The sequence below is a fragment of the Lissotriton helveticus genome, chromosome 11 (genome assembly GCF_964261635.1).
Source record: "Lissotriton helveticus chromosome 11, aLisHel1.1, whole genome shotgun sequence".
Lineage (NCBI taxonomy): Eukaryota > Metazoa > Chordata > Amphibia > Caudata > Salamandridae > Lissotriton > Lissotriton helveticus.
The window spans coordinates 946,222,928-946,243,488 of NC_136072.1; the positions used below are offsets into that span (position 1 = coordinate 946,222,928).

Sequence of the window (20,561 nt, forward strand, 5' to 3'; positions counted from 1 at the left end):
GAGCAGTGCTTTCGATGCCACCAGATGGGAAGGAGGGATCATGTCTGCAAATAGATTAACAAATAGTTGAAAGAGGGTAAGATAGTTGGCAGTGATTTATGCCACAGTGCATGTGTGGTATAAGGGGTGCAGTGTGGTTGCACAAGAGTATGTTGATTTCTCTAGTGAGGAATTTTACTGAAGCATTATCTGACAATGGTCGAAAAAGAAGGAAGAACTAATAAGTGATTTTAGGATCAGGATACTTGGGAGTAGAGAACAACGTTTGTCTGCTTCTTTTGGAGCGACTTTGGCAAACGTTGCATTAAGACGCCTTATTTCTTCTAACCATCATTTTCCATTGACTGGCATTTGGATTAATTAAAGAGGAAAGCAGTGCATCCTCTGTGCAACTATTTTCACTATCCGGGCTTCCCCACTTTATTAACTGTGTCAGAGCATTAGATAAAAGGAATATTGAAATGCTGCTTTTGAATTTGTACCCTGGTCAGTGCTTTTTTCATCCTATGCACCTCTTTTAAATAAGATCATCTCCCTGTAAGCTATCAGATTCGGTGTCCCAGTGCTACATCTGGTTGGTTGGTCCATGGTCAATTTTTGTTACAACTTTAATCTTTTGTGGTCACATATTAAACACTCACATGCACTTGGGAAATAATTATAAGCTTTGAGAAAGGCTTGGGAAGAGTAAAGGAGGACAGAGGTAAATGGACATGGTTGGGAGCTGTGGTGAGAAGGTTACAAACCCGCAACATAAAGAAAACACGCATGAATGTGCATGTAAAATTGTTCAATGTCTGAATGAACAGTAAAAACCCTTTCTTGATCCCTAATACTACTCGTTCTGGTGGTGTGTCAAGCAGCAGACCGTCCTGTCTGTCACAATCAACCAACTGCATTAACAACAAATATCAGTGAGAAAGAAAACAGCAGGTCACTTTTGCCAGAAGACAACTATATACATAGAAAATACAGACACACACAGCCGAACATACGCACAGGACACGCCCACAGACACAGAGACAAACACACACAAAAACATACCCACAGCTAAACTTATACATACTTGCACACACACAAACAAGGCACAAAAACATAGAGACGTGCACACATACAACCAAAGACACAGACACACGGAAAGGGGGAGACACACATTTATATTTGTAAATAAGTCCCAGTGTAAATGTTTAATGCAATCATTGAACACATTACAGGAAATATATTAATTTGGTTTCTATATTATGTGTACTGTTCTCCTGATAAGCGGATTATATGTAAATCACATCTTCACCCTTTAGGGCTGGTGTGGTCTATATAAAACTACTAATAAATAAAGGCATGCCAGAGGAAGAACTATTCCTTGCTCTGAGAGTGTATTAACCCTTTCCCTCCTTCACAACATCGGCGCCTACTGAAGGAAAACTCCGATCCAATGTTTCTTATTTTTTAATCAGGTAGTTTACCTGTCATGCTGTAAATGCCAGTTGCTAAGTCTTCCACAGTCTCAGGTATTCTCATAAACAGAAAAAATATCTAAAAATGACTGTCCCGGACACTTGCCTTCGTTCTGCTTCATAGCGGGACTCGGCTGCGGCTTCTGTGCGCTGCACAGACACCTTTGATGGCAATTATTTATGGAAAAGACAGAGGCGGCTGCCCGGGAGTCTCTCGTAGGAGGTCTGGCTGGAAATGGTAAGACGCGCATCACGAAGCTGACATTTTTTGTGGAACGTGATATGCGGCTTCCAGTGACGGACAGCGCGAGGCGCAGCGCGCCCCTTTCCTGTCAGAAACACATTCTCACGCTGCATGGAATGCCTCTCACGAGCTGGGGCCGGCGGGGGTTGAATTGAGGGGTGGGGGGCGGTTATGTCCGTGTTATATGATGAGCTCTGCTGTACAAAACAAAAATGGAAAAGAAAAAAAAGCATACTTGATAGTCAGCCCATTGATAAGAGTGTAGAATAGCCCTTTGAAAGGCTGAGGTCAACCTATGACCTTTTGTCTTTTCTTTTCTGTCTCCCTTTTCGGAGTCTTACTCCTGCTAGGGTTTCCGAGCGTGGAAAACTTCACCAGCGGCATTCAGCCAGCGAGCTCAAAGGTAAGGTGACCTTTTTTCCTCAGAGGATTATGATCCGAGCTGTTTAATGTCTCGCGACCTTCGGCTCCTCCTTTAATTACCCCGTGACATTGGGCGTACATTAGCACCTTGTTCGGAACAGTATTTAATAATTGAACACACTCAAAGGCACACTTCGGTTTTAATTCCCGCTTTCAATTATCCTGCGACGCTAAGGTTTAAACGTGGGGATTTATTCGCGGGACATTAATGGGCACTTTCATAAACAGAGCACGGAGAATTATGAGGAACGTCATCGAATATACCACGACCCTGGCGCTGTCGTTAACTCTCCGTGAACCCCCGCTGATGGATTGCGAGCTGGGGAAGATTTTTTTGGTCTTGTCTGCCTTCAGCTCGATTCTTCATTATGTGTGTGTGGAGGAATGGGGAGGGGGTAACCAAAAATAAATATATATATATTATTTTCAGCCCAGTATTTTAATAAATGTAAATACAGACCACTCACACGAAATAACAAACTACCTTCGTCTTCTGTGGTGGATTTGTGGTTGCAGTCTACAAACCCAGAACGTCTGCGCCTAATACATTTTGATTTATAGAGACGGGTTGAGGCCAGCAACGTTTAGATGCTTTGTGGTAAGAAAATATTTTTATTTCGTCGGTGTTGTTAGTTGAGCACATAGCTGGGTTGTGGTTTTGATTTATTTCTTCCTCTCATCCCACAATAACTCGGTTTTGGACGCTGACTGTCCTGTCCCTTCTGCAGTGCTGTGGCTAGGGGTCGCTGTGATGATGAATCAAAGGGTCATCAGAAGTCATACTGATGGCAGCCATTTTGATTTGAGAAGTCAGGAGAGCAGGCGTGGGTTGAGATGTCCCTTCCTGGGAATCCTTTGTGTATGGTCGGTCAGTTAATTCAGAGGAACTGCAGGTTACAAGTTCGAGCCTGGCGGCATACTGCAGAAGTCAAAGCAATGGTTGAAATAAGCTGGCTAATATAACTCACAATGTCAATGTAGGTAGAAAATAGCATTATTGGCATTTTCAACAATATTAATAATAATTGTAAAGTCACTAAATGCCACGGGGCGGGTTCTGGGTGTACGGCAAGCTGTCAAGAATATATGTAGGATAAATCGCGCACATTGTCAGGTCTAACGGTGTCCTGAGTGTGGCAGAGCTGCGAAAAGGTTTTCTTTGAATGCAGTAAAGGACCCGATGTTGTCGTATGCTGGTATAACACTACTGAGAAGTTAAAAGAGGCACGTTTCAATCCACAAAGTCGCCTCTTGCCCATACATCTATCTAAAAGAGTCTACGGTTGTCCTTTCATTTGAAATAGTCTGGTACCCTTGGGCTTGGAATTGTTCAATTTATAGACCTGTAAGGGGTGAAAACATCCTTCTTAGAAAGCAAGAATCTGCTGCAACTAATATTTCGTCTCTAAAGCGCGTGCATTAATGTTTCCTACATATACAGAGTATTAATTGGAGTAAATAAACTGCGCCTGACGTGGGAGCAGAAACATATGAAGTCGGTCACAAGTTGGATATTTTAAACTGTGCTTTAACATATTTCCGCTCCAGTCTCTGCTCTGCACGAACTGAAGATCATTCGTGCACGCACAGCTTGGCATCTCTGACGCATTTCAGACAACCAATACATTAATATTATGCGTAAAGAGAAAGATTTAAAAAAAAAACACACGTCTCAGACGCGCGGTGGAAATCTATGAAGTCGGTTAAGAAGTGAACATAATTCGATATGTTACGTGATCATAATTCCACTCAAACTCCCCGGGTGGTCACTGAACGAGATACACACGTGTTTTAAAAACACTGTCCGTGCACGACAGACGTCCACGTGAAGGTTAGCCCTTGTAGGTACCGCTCGCCTTATGTCACGCAGTAGACACAGGTCGCACGAATTCCGATGGCAGCAAGTGAAGTTTGAACCACGTCACACATCTAGCTCCAGATTTAGCCGCATCCGTGAGGTGCGTGTATTCAGTTCACAGATACCCTCTGGACTTGCCCTGTGGGGAAAAAAAGCAGAGACGGCGGAAACATATGCATACATATATAGTGTATAGAAACCCAGACACTGGTTATCTTGACCTCGGTGCAATAACAGCTTACATAGTGCATTTTTTATTCCCTTTTTGTTTGAGGTTGTGGAATAATGCATTTGAAACTAAATGAAAATGCACAGAAGTTTAAAACAAAAACGCAGCTAGCTCCGACAACAATTAGGTCCTTGTTTCAGTTCCTGAATCGCCCACCGAAACATTTCTGAACTTTTGTCGAGTTCACATAACGTACACTAGGTGGCACTGTGTCTATTCAAAAGAAAACCGGCTCCAGCAAGCTAGAGCGCAGGCACAAAAGCCCGAGAAAGATGCGTCTCTTGAACTGACTTTGAACTAAAGAAGAAAATCATTGTTACATATAATGAGAAACAACCCCTTGGACGTGGACTACCGATAATTAGACGTAGACCTCCCTAGATTTGGGGAAGTTATACAAGCCACCGTTTCCCTAGTTGTGTAAGGAAGGGCTTCTGTGCATGCACTTCCAAGCACAAGGCCGGACAATATGGGCACAACGAGCGCGAGTGCGGCTTATAACAAAACCAGTTAAATCACATGTCAAGAGATTAGACAGTAGACTTCAACTGGTGACAGTAAAGGGGGAGGTGAGAGTAGTGGTTTACTCGGGCAAACGGTACGAGCTCTGGAAAAGCATATGTTTAAATGTGCATCCACGTGCAAAAAAAATAATATATTTATATCATGTAATTTTCTATACTCTTGAATATGTGGGTATTTTCTGCCTGCATATCAATAACGCCATTTTGTATTTGATATTATTATGGTCTTTCCAATGCCTGTCTCTGGTCGGTGCGGCCAATATTTTGTGCTTGTCACTGCCCCGTGTTGTTTACTTCACCACACAAATGCCCTCCGCCCCTCCCCCTTCTCTCCTCCTCATATCACTCTGCTAAGTAATAATTTCCACGCCCAGTTGCATTTCTTCCCTGGTTCTGAAATCTCTAAGCCATCAGCAAGGAGGATAGTCCCCGTGAAAACTAATTACACAAAATCAATATTTAATCACAGCCCAGCATCCTGATCCTGCAGAAAAATCCCTTTAAAAATCTACTGCAATATACAAATATCTCTCCTTGTCTGCTTATTTATAGATCCCATTTTTGGCGGAGTGTGCTGAGGCGTAGGGGGCGGGGGCGTGCAAGATTTGTATTTTTCATCCCTGCTGCTCGACTGACAGGTCGTGAAATATACAAACATCTATTTATTCTAATGTCTCACTTAATAAAACACGAATCTCCTTAGAAAGTGTATGGAGGATAGGGCCCCACAGTTCACTGGGGAACCGCTGGCTTTAGTTGACAAAGCCTTTTACAAAATGTTTAGTTAATTTGCATTGTATGTTAGGCTATTACGTGTAAGGATTGCATGTGCATACAGTATCCCACCAACTATCAAATTTGCATGGGTATCTTTTTCTTCCTTCGCATTTAAAATAGCAAATGTCCATTTAGGTTGGCGTAAAGTGTCGGCCAGCGCGTTAGAATGCATACGTCGGTTCTGTTGCTATTTTGAAAGCAGTGACTGTGGTGTACAGTTTAATTTTATTTAATGCTTGCCCCGTGTAAAACTGTCCCGTGTATTTAATTTCAGCATTTCTCCGTTTCCCCGCTATTTCTATTGGCCGGGTACATTTCAGCCCCTGTAGAGTTCAGCGTGGTCAAAACATTTTAACTAAGATTATCGGGCTAAATATTTCATAAAGAGCAGGGCCGGTATTAAATTACACGTATTGATTTCGATATTAAGCCGCGTTCTCCTCCGTCGTCTCCCTCCCACTGCTGTCCCCTCAGACTGGCTGGTCTCTTCTGAAGGTTAGAGAGCGCGCACAGCCGTGGAAAGATTCTTAAAAGCCGAGAGAGAGAGAAAAAACAACAGTTTAAATATATCATGCGGGAGCGCGGTGCGCGCTGAGGCGCGGCGGTGGGGACCGTAGCGGAAACCACTTGAAGCAAGTGTGGGGATTTCCATGGGGAGCGCAGGGCTTGCCTCGGCGCTGGAGTGCCCCTGCCCACGGCTCGAGTTCAGCACTTACTGGCAGAGGGGGCAGCTGGGTGCCGCCTGCGCTCCGTCTCTGTGAGGAGTGAACCAAGCTAGGGGCGAGGGCGCCGGTTTTAATGGCAGGGCAAGTGTTCATAAATGTATAGGACTCCTGCCTTGCCTGCCACAAATCACACGCTTCTGTTGTAAACACACACACAGAGGCACAGGCTGGCACCTTAAAAGAGTATATTCACCTGCCAGCTAAACACGAACAATGTCAGCCTGGCCTTCAACTTACCACCGAGTGCATGGGAACTAAAGCCCCGCTCTCCGTCTAATTTTTTCTTTTTTTAAAACAACTGGGCGATGTATGTGGAAGTGAGTTTGTAGATGTCATCGTAAAAGTGTTATCTACATGAGGACATTGGACAGATTTACTCGCCGGGGTTGGATAATTCAGTTCCACCCACACATCCATCTGTCCGTGCTTTTTCTCAAATTATATATTTATTTGCAACGCGATTAACCTTTCGCGCTATTTACCATTGAACATTTAAGCTATTGCGTTTTTCCTCATTGCATATTTAGCCTTTGTTGTTTTTTTGTGACGCAACATCATAGAATTTGAACAAAAGTTGCAAGTCTGGTGAATCGTAAATAAATATCGCGTTTAAAAAATACACTGGTGTTCGCCGGGGTCAGGCGGTGCACGCAGACTTCCTGAAAGCATCCGAGGGCGCAGGGTTCTCTTGTTTGGCTTATTCCTGCCCAGTCCTGCAGGAGGGGTGCACAGACGGGCCAGTCCCAGCAGCAGGCCCCGGTCGTCCGCAACGTGTGGATTTTCCATTAATGAACAGCGCGCTGGACTGATAGTGCAGAGTGGCGCCAAAGAGACACCATCAGCCGTAGGATGGGGGTGCTGGACTGAACCTGTGTGCAGCAGGCGCTGTGCAGGCTGCACTCGGCATCTCCCAGGTCCACCTTAAGTGGAAGCCCCGCCCCTCCGTCCAGGGCGTCCTGTGATTGGCTGGAACCCGCTGTCCGGAATGGTCGACTGAAATGCAAAACTTGTTGCTGGCTCTGGAGCTGAGAGCGAGCTGAGCGCGGACTGCAGAGCACGGCTCCTGCCGGAGGGAGCGAGGAGCGGAGCGCGGACTGTGAGCGCGTCCATCCCGCCGAGCGAGACCCAGCGAGCGGCCGGGACAGGCGAAAGCGCAGCACGGCGCCCGACCGGGGCCTCTAGCAGCAGCAGCCCCTGTGCAGCCTGCAGCCTCTGTCCTCCGCCCGCGCTGGGTAGGGGACGGCCCGGGGAGGTGCGCACCGGTACAACTCAACCAGCAGTGGAGCAGCTCCCTGCAAGGGAGGTGCCCAGGACCATCCTCAAAGCAGAGGCTGCTGCGGTGGAACGAGCTCCGGAGAAGAGACAGCTGAAGGAGGGAGGGAGGGCTGCACCGAGAGAACTCCTGGCCCCTCGCAGGCAGCCCGAAGGCGCCCACAGCATGACGGCAGCGCCTTGAAGCCGAGGGCACCCATGCTAAGCGCTCAGCAGCAACTGTCTACAATGCAGGGCCTCTTCTACACGGTGTCCCCACGAGACCCCTGCTGATAAGAGAGGGGATACCTGCGCATTGGGCACCCAGAGGGGACCGACCGGCTGATTGCTTGCTGTCCCCACGCTCTCTCCACGGGAGACAAAATGCAGCCAGTCTAAACCCTGGGAGGAAAGTGAACTAACTGAAGCTGGGCTCAGGTCCCCGAGGAGTGAACTACCACGGACACTGGGCGAAGGTCTCACACATTCTGCTCCATTGGCACGGGCACCCGACGCACCTTCGAAGACTGGCGTGGGGTGTACGCATCGAGGGCCCCTTGTGAACTCTGCTCTGCCCGAGCTGACCTGGAAGAAGGGCTGTTGTCTTGGTTCACTTGCAGCCGCGGTGTGTCTCCCTCCCATGGAGCGCCTGGGGCTGCTAAAGGCCTTCTAACCTCTCCCGCACCCAGCAGTGGAGCCCGACAAGGACACCAGGACAGCCCAGGTGTTGTGCCGCTGCGCAAACTTTGACTTGCAGAGAAACTAGCATCCCACTGCACCGAAACTTTTTGTGTGTGACTATTTGTCTTATTTTGTGATATTTTCGGGGTTTATCTCTAAACTCAGAGCAGCCAGAGAAGGAACATATTTGCCCTTCATCGCACCGGTCAGACCTCGTTACAGTGTACCATGTGAGCGGTAATGCGGGTTGTTTCCAGCTACAGACCCTCGCCGCCCTCATCACTGTATTTGTATCCTGGAGAATACCCTCTAGGGGCCCTTCCCCTAACTCACTGCTTCGGTTCCTGCTTGCGTCTATCTGTGCCTCCTGGCTGTGACTCCCCCGGAGGAGGGAAGCTGGTCTGGTGAGGGAACAGCACATCAGGAGGCTGCCATGCCGTCCTATTAGCGTGGAAGGATGTTTGGGCTGGAACAGTTTGAGCCTCAGATCAGTACAAGGAGCACTGGCCAAGGAGACAGAGGCTTTGCCCAGCCAGGACTCCCCATGAGTTCCCACTTTAAGAGCCCTGCTTTCCATTCAGGGGGGCCTCCTGGCAGTGTGGACCCCTCCATCGGTGCATTGAGCGAGCCGACCATGCTGGGCATGAACATGAACATGAGTGGTGAGCCTTATCCCTTCCATGCCCGGGGGCACCCGGAGATCCATGCTGGGGGAATGCAGCCCCAACCGGTGCATGGCTTCTTCGGCAGCAACCAGCCACCCCACCACGGGCATTCAGGTGGCAGCCATCACCCGCCACACCAGCAACACCCACACTTCACTGGCACCTTTGGGGGCCCCGACCCTAGCAACTCCTGCCTACATGGGGGGCGGCTGATGGGCTACACTGGTGCCCTTGGAGGTCAACAAGCCTTTGGGGAGGGATACGAGCACATAGGAGAGAATCAGAGCGGAGAGGGTTTTGGGCAACAGAGATCAGGAAACATGCCAGACTTCCAGCACCCTACTGCTACAGGCTCCAACCATGCTGTTCCTGCACCCTGTTTGCCCTTGGACCAGTCGCCCAATCGAGCAGCCTCCTTTCATGGACTGTCCTCTGCCAGCTCTTCTGACTCCCATAGCCTGGAGCAGAGGAGGATCCAGACTCAAGGGGCTGTGGAGTCTTTGGAGTACACCTATCCCAGTGAGGGCCCCACAGGGCACTTTGACATGCCTGTCTTCTCACCCTCCGAGTCAGATGGGCAGCTCCCCCACTATGCCTCTGGAAGGCAGGTCCCTGGTAGCGGTAGCTTTCCTGGCACCCCTGTAATGCCCAGAGCCCCGGGCATGGTTGGGATAAACAAAGCCCACCCTCAGCAGCAGCAGCATGGTGTTTTCTTTGAAAGATTTGGGGGCTCTCGGAAGATGTCTGTGGGCATGGAATCTGGAGTCAGTGCCAGACATCCCTTAATGCAACAACAGCAGCAGACTGGAATACTCCCCCGACAGAACTCATGCCCACCAGCCATTCCCAGGCAACAGCAGACAGAAGCCAATACAGCCAACCCCAGCCTTCAGGACAATGGAGCAATAATGCAGAACCAGCATGCCCAGTTTGAATACCCTATTCACAGACTGGAAAACAGGAGCATGCATCCCTACACAGATCCTGTATTTAGTATGCAGCAACCAGCCCCACACCAACCCCCAAATCAAAGGCTGCAGCATTTCGATACTCCTTATCTCAGTGTTCCTAAGCGGCCAAGGTTTGACTTTCCTAATAACCATAATGTTGAAAGCTGTGCAACCTGGAACAATAACTCAATACATAATGCGGGGATAGAGAACCACCTTTCACCTTCGACTTACCCTGGACTACCCGGTGAATTTACTCCACCAGTTCCAGAAACCTTCCCACCTGGTCCACCCCTGCAGCACCCCGCTCCAGAACACCAGTCACTACAGCAGCGACAAAATGCTGCCATGATGATCAAACAGATGGCCTCCAGGAACCAGCAACAAAGAATGAGGCAGCCTAACCTTCAGCAGCTTGGTCACCACGGGGATGTCAATCAAAGCAACAGTGTGCATGGGGCTCAGATGGGGAGCATGCCTCAATCAAATTTTGAGAGAGAAAATGGTGGACGCCTGGCCAGTTTTGACCCCCAAAACCCACACCTGGCTCAGGAAAGCAACTGGTTTCCCGGACCTCATCCACCTGGGGAGATGATGCAGAGGAGAATGGGTGGGTCGAACTTACAAGCAGAGCCTACTCCGCATGATCTCAGTTTGCAACAAAATGGATCAAACATAATGTTCAGGTCAGGTGTTAATGGGATGAGTATGCAAGAACCTATGAGAATGCCTGGTGAAGGACACGTACAGGCCCTACACTCCCCAGGAATGCATTCTCAGTTTGGCGGGAACATGAGTAACCTTTCCCAAATGCAGAGTCCTGGGGGTGGCGTGGGGCTTCCAAATACTCCATCTGACAGGAGAGCACCATCAGACTTTTCAGCACCATCCATGGGTGGGCAGCCAGGTTTCCCATTTGGTTCCTCAAACAGACAAACAACTCCACATAACAACCCCGGAGTCACTGCTTCACCAAGCTCCTATCCCCCACAATCAGATTTTCAAGCCAGCCAGCGATCCACTGCAAGCAAATTGGGTGCCCTTTCCCTAGGTTCATTCAACAAACCCAATTCGAAAGACAATATGTTTGGACAAAGCTGCCTAGCAGCCCTATCCACTGCATGCCAGAACATGATTGCAAGTTTGGGTGCCCCAAACCTCAATGTCACATTTAACAAAAAGAACCAAACAGAAGGCAAACGGAAGATGAGCCAGACAGAGTCTGAAGGCAATGTCAATGGTGCAAATAATAGCAGTGGTCCTGAATATTTCCCCAATGGAGCATCTCAAAATAATCAGGTTTCTGGTGTTGTGAACAGTAGTAAAACTGTGGGACAAAATGGGCCAAACCATGTCCCTCATGCTGAATCCACACTGTCCCCAAACTATAATATCGAGGTCACCCCGGGCAATGATGGCAAACCAGTGAACGGAGGCGGGAGGGGGCGGGGCAGGAGAAAAAGGGACAGTGGGCACGTGAGCCCTGGACATTTTTTTGATAAGTACACTGCAGATGGGGCAGTAGTCAGCCCAGGGCAACAGTGTCCACCAGCCAACCTGGGGGAGCGTGGTGGGACTCCACATGACAAATCTCTGACTTCACCCTCTTGGGGCAAAAGTGACCTCCTTCTCAGTGACCAATCCGACCTCATGTCCTCGCTGGACAGTGGGATTCAGAGCATCACTAAGTCAGACAGCAGCTCACCTCACGTTGACTTTCCTGATGATGTCAGCACCAATTATGTGAATGAAGATGAAGTATCCTCTAGTTCAGATAACACAATATCCAAACCCAACCGCAGCCCAACAATGACTGGGTCCCCGAAAATTCAGCGAGGGGACCATGGGTTGCTCAATGGACAAAAACCCCTGGTTCAGAACTTATTAAACAACACTACCTCTACCCCAGACAGCTATGGACTAAGCAGCACTGGGCACCCCGGCACCCCTGTTATGGAGCAAGTCCGCACCCCTACTAGCACATCACCGCAGGATGAAATCCACCCCCTCGAAATCCTCCAAGCACAGATCCAGCTCCAAAGGCAGCAGTTCAGCATATCAGAAGACCAGCCACTGGGACTGAAAAGTAAAAAAACTGAATGTACTGCTCAAAATGGCGACAATGACTTAAGCAGTTGTTGCTCTGACAGCGTCAAAAGTGCCATGAGTACCATAGACCTTGACTCTCTAATGGCAGAGCACAACTCTACCTGGTACATGCCCAATGACAAGTCCCTGATGGAAGGACAGGAGGAGGACAAGTCTATGGCATCATGGGAGAAAACAAAGACTCAAATCCCCAACAAAGAAGGTATAGATTTTTAATTTTATGCATTAGTATAGCTTTTTTTTTTTTTTTTAAATAATTGTTTTCCAGGGATTTTTTTTATCCCCCATGCCTGCGGGTCTCATTCTGTATCCAAAAAGTTAGACTGAACCATGGTCAGGCGAATTAAAGAATGCAGGGTGTGTTATACACCACCTGTCCCGTAAGAGGTTTCCATGTGTGTTCACTGGGGCTGCCTTTTACACGCAGTTGTCCTCAGTCATAATGGGACTGTCCATCTGCAGTGCTGGAAGTCCACTGTCGCGCTGCGCTTCCTTATCTAGGTTCATGAGCGCGTCATATATCGATACCTGGAAAACTTGCATGACTGTGGCCTTTGAACACTGGAGTTGGACACTCTTGACGCCCACCAATACTTTGGTGATATGGTGGAACCCCATGACCGCATTCAAACACAGCAGAAACAACTATTTCGTATTTTGCACTCACCAGGAATCTTATGTTGTTTCCCTGTGATTAGGGCCCTGTTCACAAGAGTATTGATGGAACAGCGAGCCTGAGAGGGTGGCTACCAGCAGTTTCACTGGAGTCTCCTAAAATCGGCTGCCACACTTTCAAATAAACAAACGCCGACTAATGTGCACTATCACGTTTTTGCACTGCCGTAAGGCCGGAATCTCGTCACCAAATAAGGGTTGATAGATGGCCATTAAAAGGATGGTACTCTTGACAGTACACGTTTTAAATATACCTCTTATTGTTAGGGGTTTGCTATCATAGCCTGGTACTAAATGCATTTCTAAAATAAAAACAGCCGGACCATGCACTTTATTCTAACTCTGGATCTCAAATGTTGGCATCTGTTTACACCAAAGGAGCAGAACCTCCTCCTGCAGCTGAAAGAATGTTCTATAATTTAAGTGAAGCGAGCCATGGGCAGACAAGGGACAGGACACCAATGTTCTATACCAGTCTCACAGACAGAGGAAGGGAGAAATGTTGCCGAAGATGTGCACATGTAATGTTCTACTCACAGTTGCATGTAAATTGACTGAAACTGTCCCACTCATGAAAGAACAGACCAGTGATTAGTAGCTGTCCCTGGAATTTCGTGATTGTTTCTCAGTGTTTTGGAAAAAAATATCATGTACAAAAGTATTTTTCAAAGTTTACATACATCTTTAAATTTGCGAAAAAATACTCCGTATCCCTCATTTTCCAGTTTGCATATCAAACAGCCACGATCTGAACTGATTGAAGCAATTAGGCTAATGAATGTTAATATGTCTTGGCTTCACAATTGTTACAACAGGGTTTTTAAAAAATATTTTTCTGTTGGATTGTAAATCCGGGTGGCCTGTATCTTCAGTTTACAGAATGTGTACAGTACAAGGGTAGCGTTGCTCCATCTCCATGGAATGCGAAATATATTTTATTCATATTGAATAGCGTATTTTTGTATTAATTGTAAGATTTCATTCAAATATGCAGAAGTATCCCCCACTCCCGTCTCAATGTAATTTTGCAATTACAACAGTGGTATTCTGTATGTTTTCTAAACTGAATATATTGTTTTCCTAACTACTCAGCGTGTGTTGTAGTTTTTGTTTGCTTTTATTGAGTGCAACGACCTGTATGGAACATATTCAACATCTGTTACCGCGCATTTTTTGGCAGCGTTGTACCATTCAAGGATTTTCTTTAATTTTCTTAATTATTTTTAGCATATTGATAGCTCATCTACGGAGTTGGGGGTGAGTGACATGGAGACACCTTCTAAATGCCTTCTTTACCGCTATTATAGTAGTGAAACGCATGTAGAGCGGGAATATTTTCCTGGATTCGCTTCCGCACTTATAATTATTCTCCTTATTAATTAATGTATGCGCATTTTGCTCCCATTGTTATTTTTAGTGCGTGCTATTTCTTCCCCATACATTCGTGGTTTTACTAGAAGAGGTTCCTTTGTGTGTCTGAGCTGGGGCACAGGACCAGAAAGGGGTGCACAAAAGAAGAGACACTGTGGTTGTTTAAAAGGCCCATCACACCGCGGCCACGGCGCTCGGTGTGCCTTCGATGTTGCCTTTTGACGCCTGGAGGCCGGCTCTCCCCCGCCGCTCGCCTCTTTGTTCCTGCTTAAGGCTCAGCTCGGGAGGGCTATGGGACGGAGGCCCGGCTGCTTAGCATGCAGAGCAGGCCCCGCGAACACATCAGCATTCCCCACGCTTCGCCCAGGCAAAGACATAAATTGGTTTGTTTGGGGCCCGTCTTTTTCCATCCTTAAATGGAGTTGCACACAACATCCTTTCTAGAGCCTTCTCTTTTATTGTTCCTCGCACACCTCTAGATGCGGCCGGATCAATAGCTAGTTAGCACAAATCACAGGGCCTGTCAGGAGGGCTTTGCAGACAGAACGCCGTGCAATACAATTGCAGGCTTGTCTTTTAATTATTTAAGGTGAAAAGCGTTCTCATTGTTTCACAATAGCAGGGTTTGCGGTGCTATTTTAAGATTCATTTTGCTTTTTTTGGCGTTGGACATGACAGGTATTTGCTTTACAAAAGTGCACTACCTCATTTAATTTCTGCCTTTATTTCACGATGTGTTATTTTAAATAGAACCGCGGAACATACGCGAACCAAGTCCTTAAGAGCTGCCCTGGGCCGTAATATTGCCTGGTACCCCGATCTGTGTGCAATTCCTGCTTATGAACAAACCATGTCTCTAACCCTTTCTTCCAGCGATTAAATACAGCTTTTATATGTACAGGTTTAGGATGTTTTATAATTGAACTGTACAATTAAGAACTCAACCCCACACTCACACACACCAGGCCACTTTAAGGTTCAACCTTTACAAAGTACCACACGGTTTGTGTATTACTAAACCTCGGATCTGTAGCAATGCTTCATGGAGACCGTGAGAATGTTGGAAGACAAAGACGGAGCTTGTATCTACAATGCCTTAATCATACATACATGGGAGTTTTTGTTTGTTTTTTAAACACTGCCCACTAGCATAAACTGATAGGAGTGCAGTTCATTTAGTGTAATACATAAACACACACACACACTCACAGCCAGGTGCTACTGGACAAAAATGGATTGCTCACATGCGCTCTATCGCACAGGAACAACAAACATATACTGTACATATCACCTCAAATTCTCATGCCTTCTGCTGGAAATTGCACAAGGTCCATTCAGTTCTTCACAACACAAGGCATTGGCCTTGGCTTTCAGTTGTTATTACATTGTGCATGCCTCAGTCATACCTCCACAGGACACTAATATATTTTTATTTTGTTCAGTAAACAGTGCCCATTGGAATATTTTGTTTAGAGTGTAGACAATGTTAATACAGGACACATAATTATACACATGCACTCATTCCCGGCAATTGCTGGTCCAAATTTGGCAAAAGGGAAGCACAGGTGCAGCACACACACACACACACACACACACCACATAAAGTGTACATATCAAAGTCAAAGCATTCTCTTGACGGTTGCTAGAAATGAAACATTTTCTAAGTTAGTTTGTTACAACACAAACGTACTTTTCTGCGGTTCCCACTTGTTCAAATACATTATTTATTAATAGATTGTGCAATCCAGTCACGCGTCCCATAATATATTACTTTAAATTACCATAATAGGATGCAGACAAGAAAGCAGGGCTGAGAGCAGGGCGCCTTGATATGAACAACATGCAGCATCAGTAATTTGTGGTCTTCACAAATATAAAAACACCCTCAGTAGTGGTGGGCATGAAGGACAAAGGAGCAGGGGGTATTTTGTTTTCCACGTGGAAAGTTGCAAGGCGTGTGCTAGGTACCTAAACGGAGCAAAGTGTGCCTGAGTGCGAGCATGGACTCACAACTTGTGACATTGGAAGAGCAGCCAAGTAATACCCTCGAGGGTATGATGTGTTTGTTAACTGTTCCTACTAATAGTCGAACTTACAAAAACATTTGATAAACTCCAAGTTACCCAGCAAGGCGCTGCTTTCTTGTGTAGGATTATATTTCACAAATAAAGAATCTGTTTAAAAGTATAATGGCAGGATGTGTAGGCCCTGTGGTAAAGTATGTCTCTCATACTTGGAGCCGATAGGAAAAGTCTGCTATTCCTTCGTGCAGAAATGTTTTGTTTCACCTCTCGAACAGGCTTTGTAGGCAATTGTTTGTTTAGTAAAGTGGCGAGGTATAAACTCTGTTAATTTTCCACGATCCCTCATCCACAAACATACAAAAAACCCCGGCAGTTTCATGTTAACTGCTTAATACTTTAAATCGCATGGTCAACACGAGTATAGTCTCAACTTTAATGAGTCCGTTTGAGATACATTGCTGTTAAGATGCAATTTTTGAGCACCAGTTAGATGCTGCAGATTTCCTAGCAGCAGAATACATTTACGACCACATCCACACAATACATTAAATAGATGATTAATGTTTTACAATGCATTTAAACATTATATGCATATTTTTTATTTCATATAATTTTAAATTATCTACTTATTGTATTGCTGAATATTATCGACTTAACTTTGCAATTGGAATTAATATCTCTATCTCCACAGCATAACTCGTACCCACAACCAGTGCACATCTTGGTTTTGCAAAGCATGTGAATTGTTGTGCTGTGGTTCAGTCAAACCCAACAACTAATAGAAAGCCACATTTAGACTTATGTAGAGGAACAGGTTAGTAGTGTGTTTAGAACCACCCCGTCATCTGTCACCACCATTCTGCCTAATATGTATTCATGGGCGACAAGGAATTGCAGACATTATTAATTCCGGCACCTCTTGAAGTAGTATAATATCACATTTTCTGCACACTTCCAGAATGTAAAGACAATGTGTCACAGGATTTGAGATGAGCAAAAGGGAGTGAAAGAGTTAACATGATTTTTTTTTGTTTCACGTCAAAATTCCTAAGGTCTGTAAAAATGCCTTCACTTGACATTTGCTCTGCAGGAACATGCAACTTAAAACCACACAGGTGTTAATCAGGAAAAATGTAAATGGGTAGGGTTACCCTGACATGTATTATGTTCACGTCTGCCTCATTTCATTTACAAGCCCGGCATGCTTCACTGCTGGTCTCGTTTTGTTAAATATTTTATCACAGTAATAACGTAATCATAAAAAAGCAAAAACAAAACAAGAAGCAACTAAAGCCTGTGATTATAATCTCTCTCTTTACCTATCTTTACCTCTCTCTTTCTTACTCACACTGCACATTCACAAACGCCAAAAAATATATGGCATGTATACATTTATATACATACAAATAAACATAAATGGTAGCATCACAGAGCTGCATAATCGATGGAGTAAGGGTACCACACACTTTAAATAGAAAACGGCAGTTCTGAGGGGCTCGCACGTTTAATCTAATATTATATAGACACAGTAAGATTTTACAAGTCGTATGGTTAGGGTTTTGATATACACTGTTTTGCGCAGAGTGCATGTTATTACAAAAATACGTTTTATTCATCTAAGGATGTCTGACCGTGTATATTGACATTTTCACTCTTCCAATATATTCATGCTATCTGATCTTTGTTCTTTATTTTCTTTTGAACGCAACTGGTAATTTTGTAATAAAGTTTCATAGTTAGCTCTTAGGAACTATTTCACACCTTTTTTGAAAGGGAAATCACTGGAAACTAATGTAGAATGCAACAGTGTTGAACAATGTTTACAACTTCTACAAGATGAAAAGAATAATACAATAATGCCAAATATTGCAATTTCTTATAGAAAACATTTTTTTGGCAGTGGCGCGTTCTCTTTGTGTGCCACAGTGACTCTTTGTTGCTTTTGAGTGTCTCAGTGACATTGTATACTACCAGCATTGTGAAATGGTGCTGTATGCTAGTGGCACTCAGAGAGAGATACGTTGGAAATCAAAGCAAATTGCGTGTTTTAGATCCACCTACATTGATATTCCAGGGTTTGCATATAGAGCCATGTTGCTATTTAAAAATTTGCTAGACTAATATTTATATATATATTGCATAGTGCTTTTGGTCAATCTATTAATAAAAACCACATATAGCATGTATAATTATTAATTGATTATACATTTGTAAATTGTTTATTTAATAATCAGTCTTTATCATTAACACGCATTTAGTGATAGCTGCTATTTAATAATATGACAATTTCACATTCATTTCTTGTTCATGGAATGGAGACTCTTCCATTTTGATTATTTCAGTGATTGATGAAACTGTTTATATGATGTACTTTCTTATACTGACCTATTGGTTAGTTGTCAAAGGCTGGAAGCTTTCAGATATAAAGTAGGAAACTAATGTTGTTTTCTGTCACTGAATTGTCTTTTTGTGCAGCATATCTAGAATTGCCATGCAATTGCTACTGTGTCCCAACATGGAAAATATAGCTACAAAAGTTTTAATATTTTAAAATCCTTTTAGGAATACATTTTGCACGTGTACTGGTTGACATATTCCCATCTTAATTCAAGCAATTACACCTCCAGATTTCTACCAGAATACTTTTGGTATAATTACTGTAACAGCATATGGTATTATCTTTAAAAAGAACACCCTTTGCACTAACAGTGTCATGTTTAGCAAATTTGATGAGCTATTTAATTGATTTACTCTGTGCTTCACCGTAAACCAGCACCTTTGCAAGCATAACTCTACACACATACACATACATACATATTGGTCATTAGCAAATTAATACGTAGATTCTGTCCTAACATGATCATTTTCCCCATATTTAAATAGAAAATGGGACTACAATACCTCTTGTTAATCATTATAATACTTCACAATATGTGAGGTATGGTTAAAATACATCCAATTGATTTATGGTTTTTCTGCTGACAGTTTTTACTGCTTTTTAATCAGAAACGCTAAGCACAGACACCAAATGTTTACAGTGGGATAGAACATCCACAAACTGACCATTCGTGCTGAAGGCGAACGAATAATGATTAAAGATGGGATTACAGCAGGAGTATAATCACATAGGTGTGCCAGCCTTCCATCTACGTTTATTGTGATGCCAAACACATATTAAACTTTATGTCCACTGAGGAAACATTTTTAAGACCATCATCTTTTCTAAAAGCTATAGCTTGTTTTAGGATTGGTAGGGACCTTTGCTCTTTAGTACATTTTTCCAAATACATTGCCAAAGTAGTGACACGACTCTTCATTTTAAAATACAGGTTTTATTAGTGCATCATCTTGAGTGCAATCTTTTATAGTAATTGCACCCTTTCATGCACTGTGACATGATTAGTTAGTAACAGCGTTCTATATACATGAAAAACAGGTCACCACTTCTCCCTACATTTTACAGTTTATTGACCTCCCTAAACCCATATAACTATGTTGACTCTTGCCATGCAGGTAGGGCACCTATATATTATGCTAGTGAATTACTTATCCAAGCCACCTTAGCATTACACATATGTTATGGTTGTCCTTTATCAGAAAGTGTACAGTTAAAAAATGACCGAGTGTTACCTGGTGCTGTACAGTGCTGTGACTTCATTTGTGAAAATTACACAGATTAGGAAAATCAAATTCAACATATATATAACATTTTTTATTTCATATAACAAAAGCAGGACACTTTTGCAGTTTTAATTTTGTCTTTCATATAAACACCAGGAAGCATGTTTTGATGGGGGAAAAAACCACTCACAAATGTGTTTTGTGCTTATATCTCACAGTTAATAGCCTTTAGACGTGACGTGTTCTTTGGCAGCAGAATGCTGACAGCTCTGCAAACACGTCAGCCAATGCTGGTTGCATTTTTTAGGGGGGTTGAGCATACTTCTCAGCTGCAGCAAACCCTTTTACTGTACAAGACCCTCAACACATAATTATTCATAAGAAATTTACATTTTGCGTAGAACATGAGATTACAGAGGATGCTGAAGACACATTGCACATCTAGAATGGGTGTTAGGGAATAATTTCTCTGTGTAAGCATTATATTTATTATCATTATTGTTATCACTTGATAAGAATGTACGTCTAACTAATTTTCTGGACATAGCAGTCTGATACTCAGTAGCACTGCAATGTCAGTGTTCCGCCCCAATTCTTTTCCAAATTTGCATCATAAATGGCCCCCATATAGAAATAAATATTTTAATCAATGTAAAGAATAAAGCTTCTAACCAGTTCAGCATCCCTTGCTGTTGTCCTCTATTTCATCTAAAACTATTTTGTTTGCCACATTCTGGTGACATCAGATATATTCCCTCACTTAATATTTTATTTAGAAAGTATTTCTTTAAACAAAAATTATTTCATGATATATTCCAATCTATGCATTATTATGTCAAAGCAGTTAAGGTATTAAATTTTCTCGGCATCCATTAGCATGTGCGCTTCATTCTTACAGAATAATTGATGTAGGAAGTCTCCTATTAATTGCACTGCTTTAAAACTAGGAAATATGAACAGTAAGGAGAAATGGTATCCTC

General features: G+C 44.2%; 1 protein-coding gene across 1 annotated transcript in view; it reads left to right on the plus strand.

Annotated features, from left to right (window-relative positions):
• The first annotated feature begins 7,280 nt into the window (after positions 1-7,280).
• The window catches only part of MN1 (MN1 proto-oncogene, transcriptional regulator), a 64,730-nt gene continuing 51,449 nt past the window's right edge, over positions 7,281-20,561 (plus strand). Inside the window, exon 1 of the mRNA XM_078667296.1 lies at positions 7,281-12,092. Within this exon, the coding sequence (XP_078523422.1) occupies positions 8,624-12,092 (3,469 nt within the window). The 5' untranslated portion in view covers positions 7,281-8,623. The remainder of the gene's footprint in view (positions 12,093-20,561) is intronic.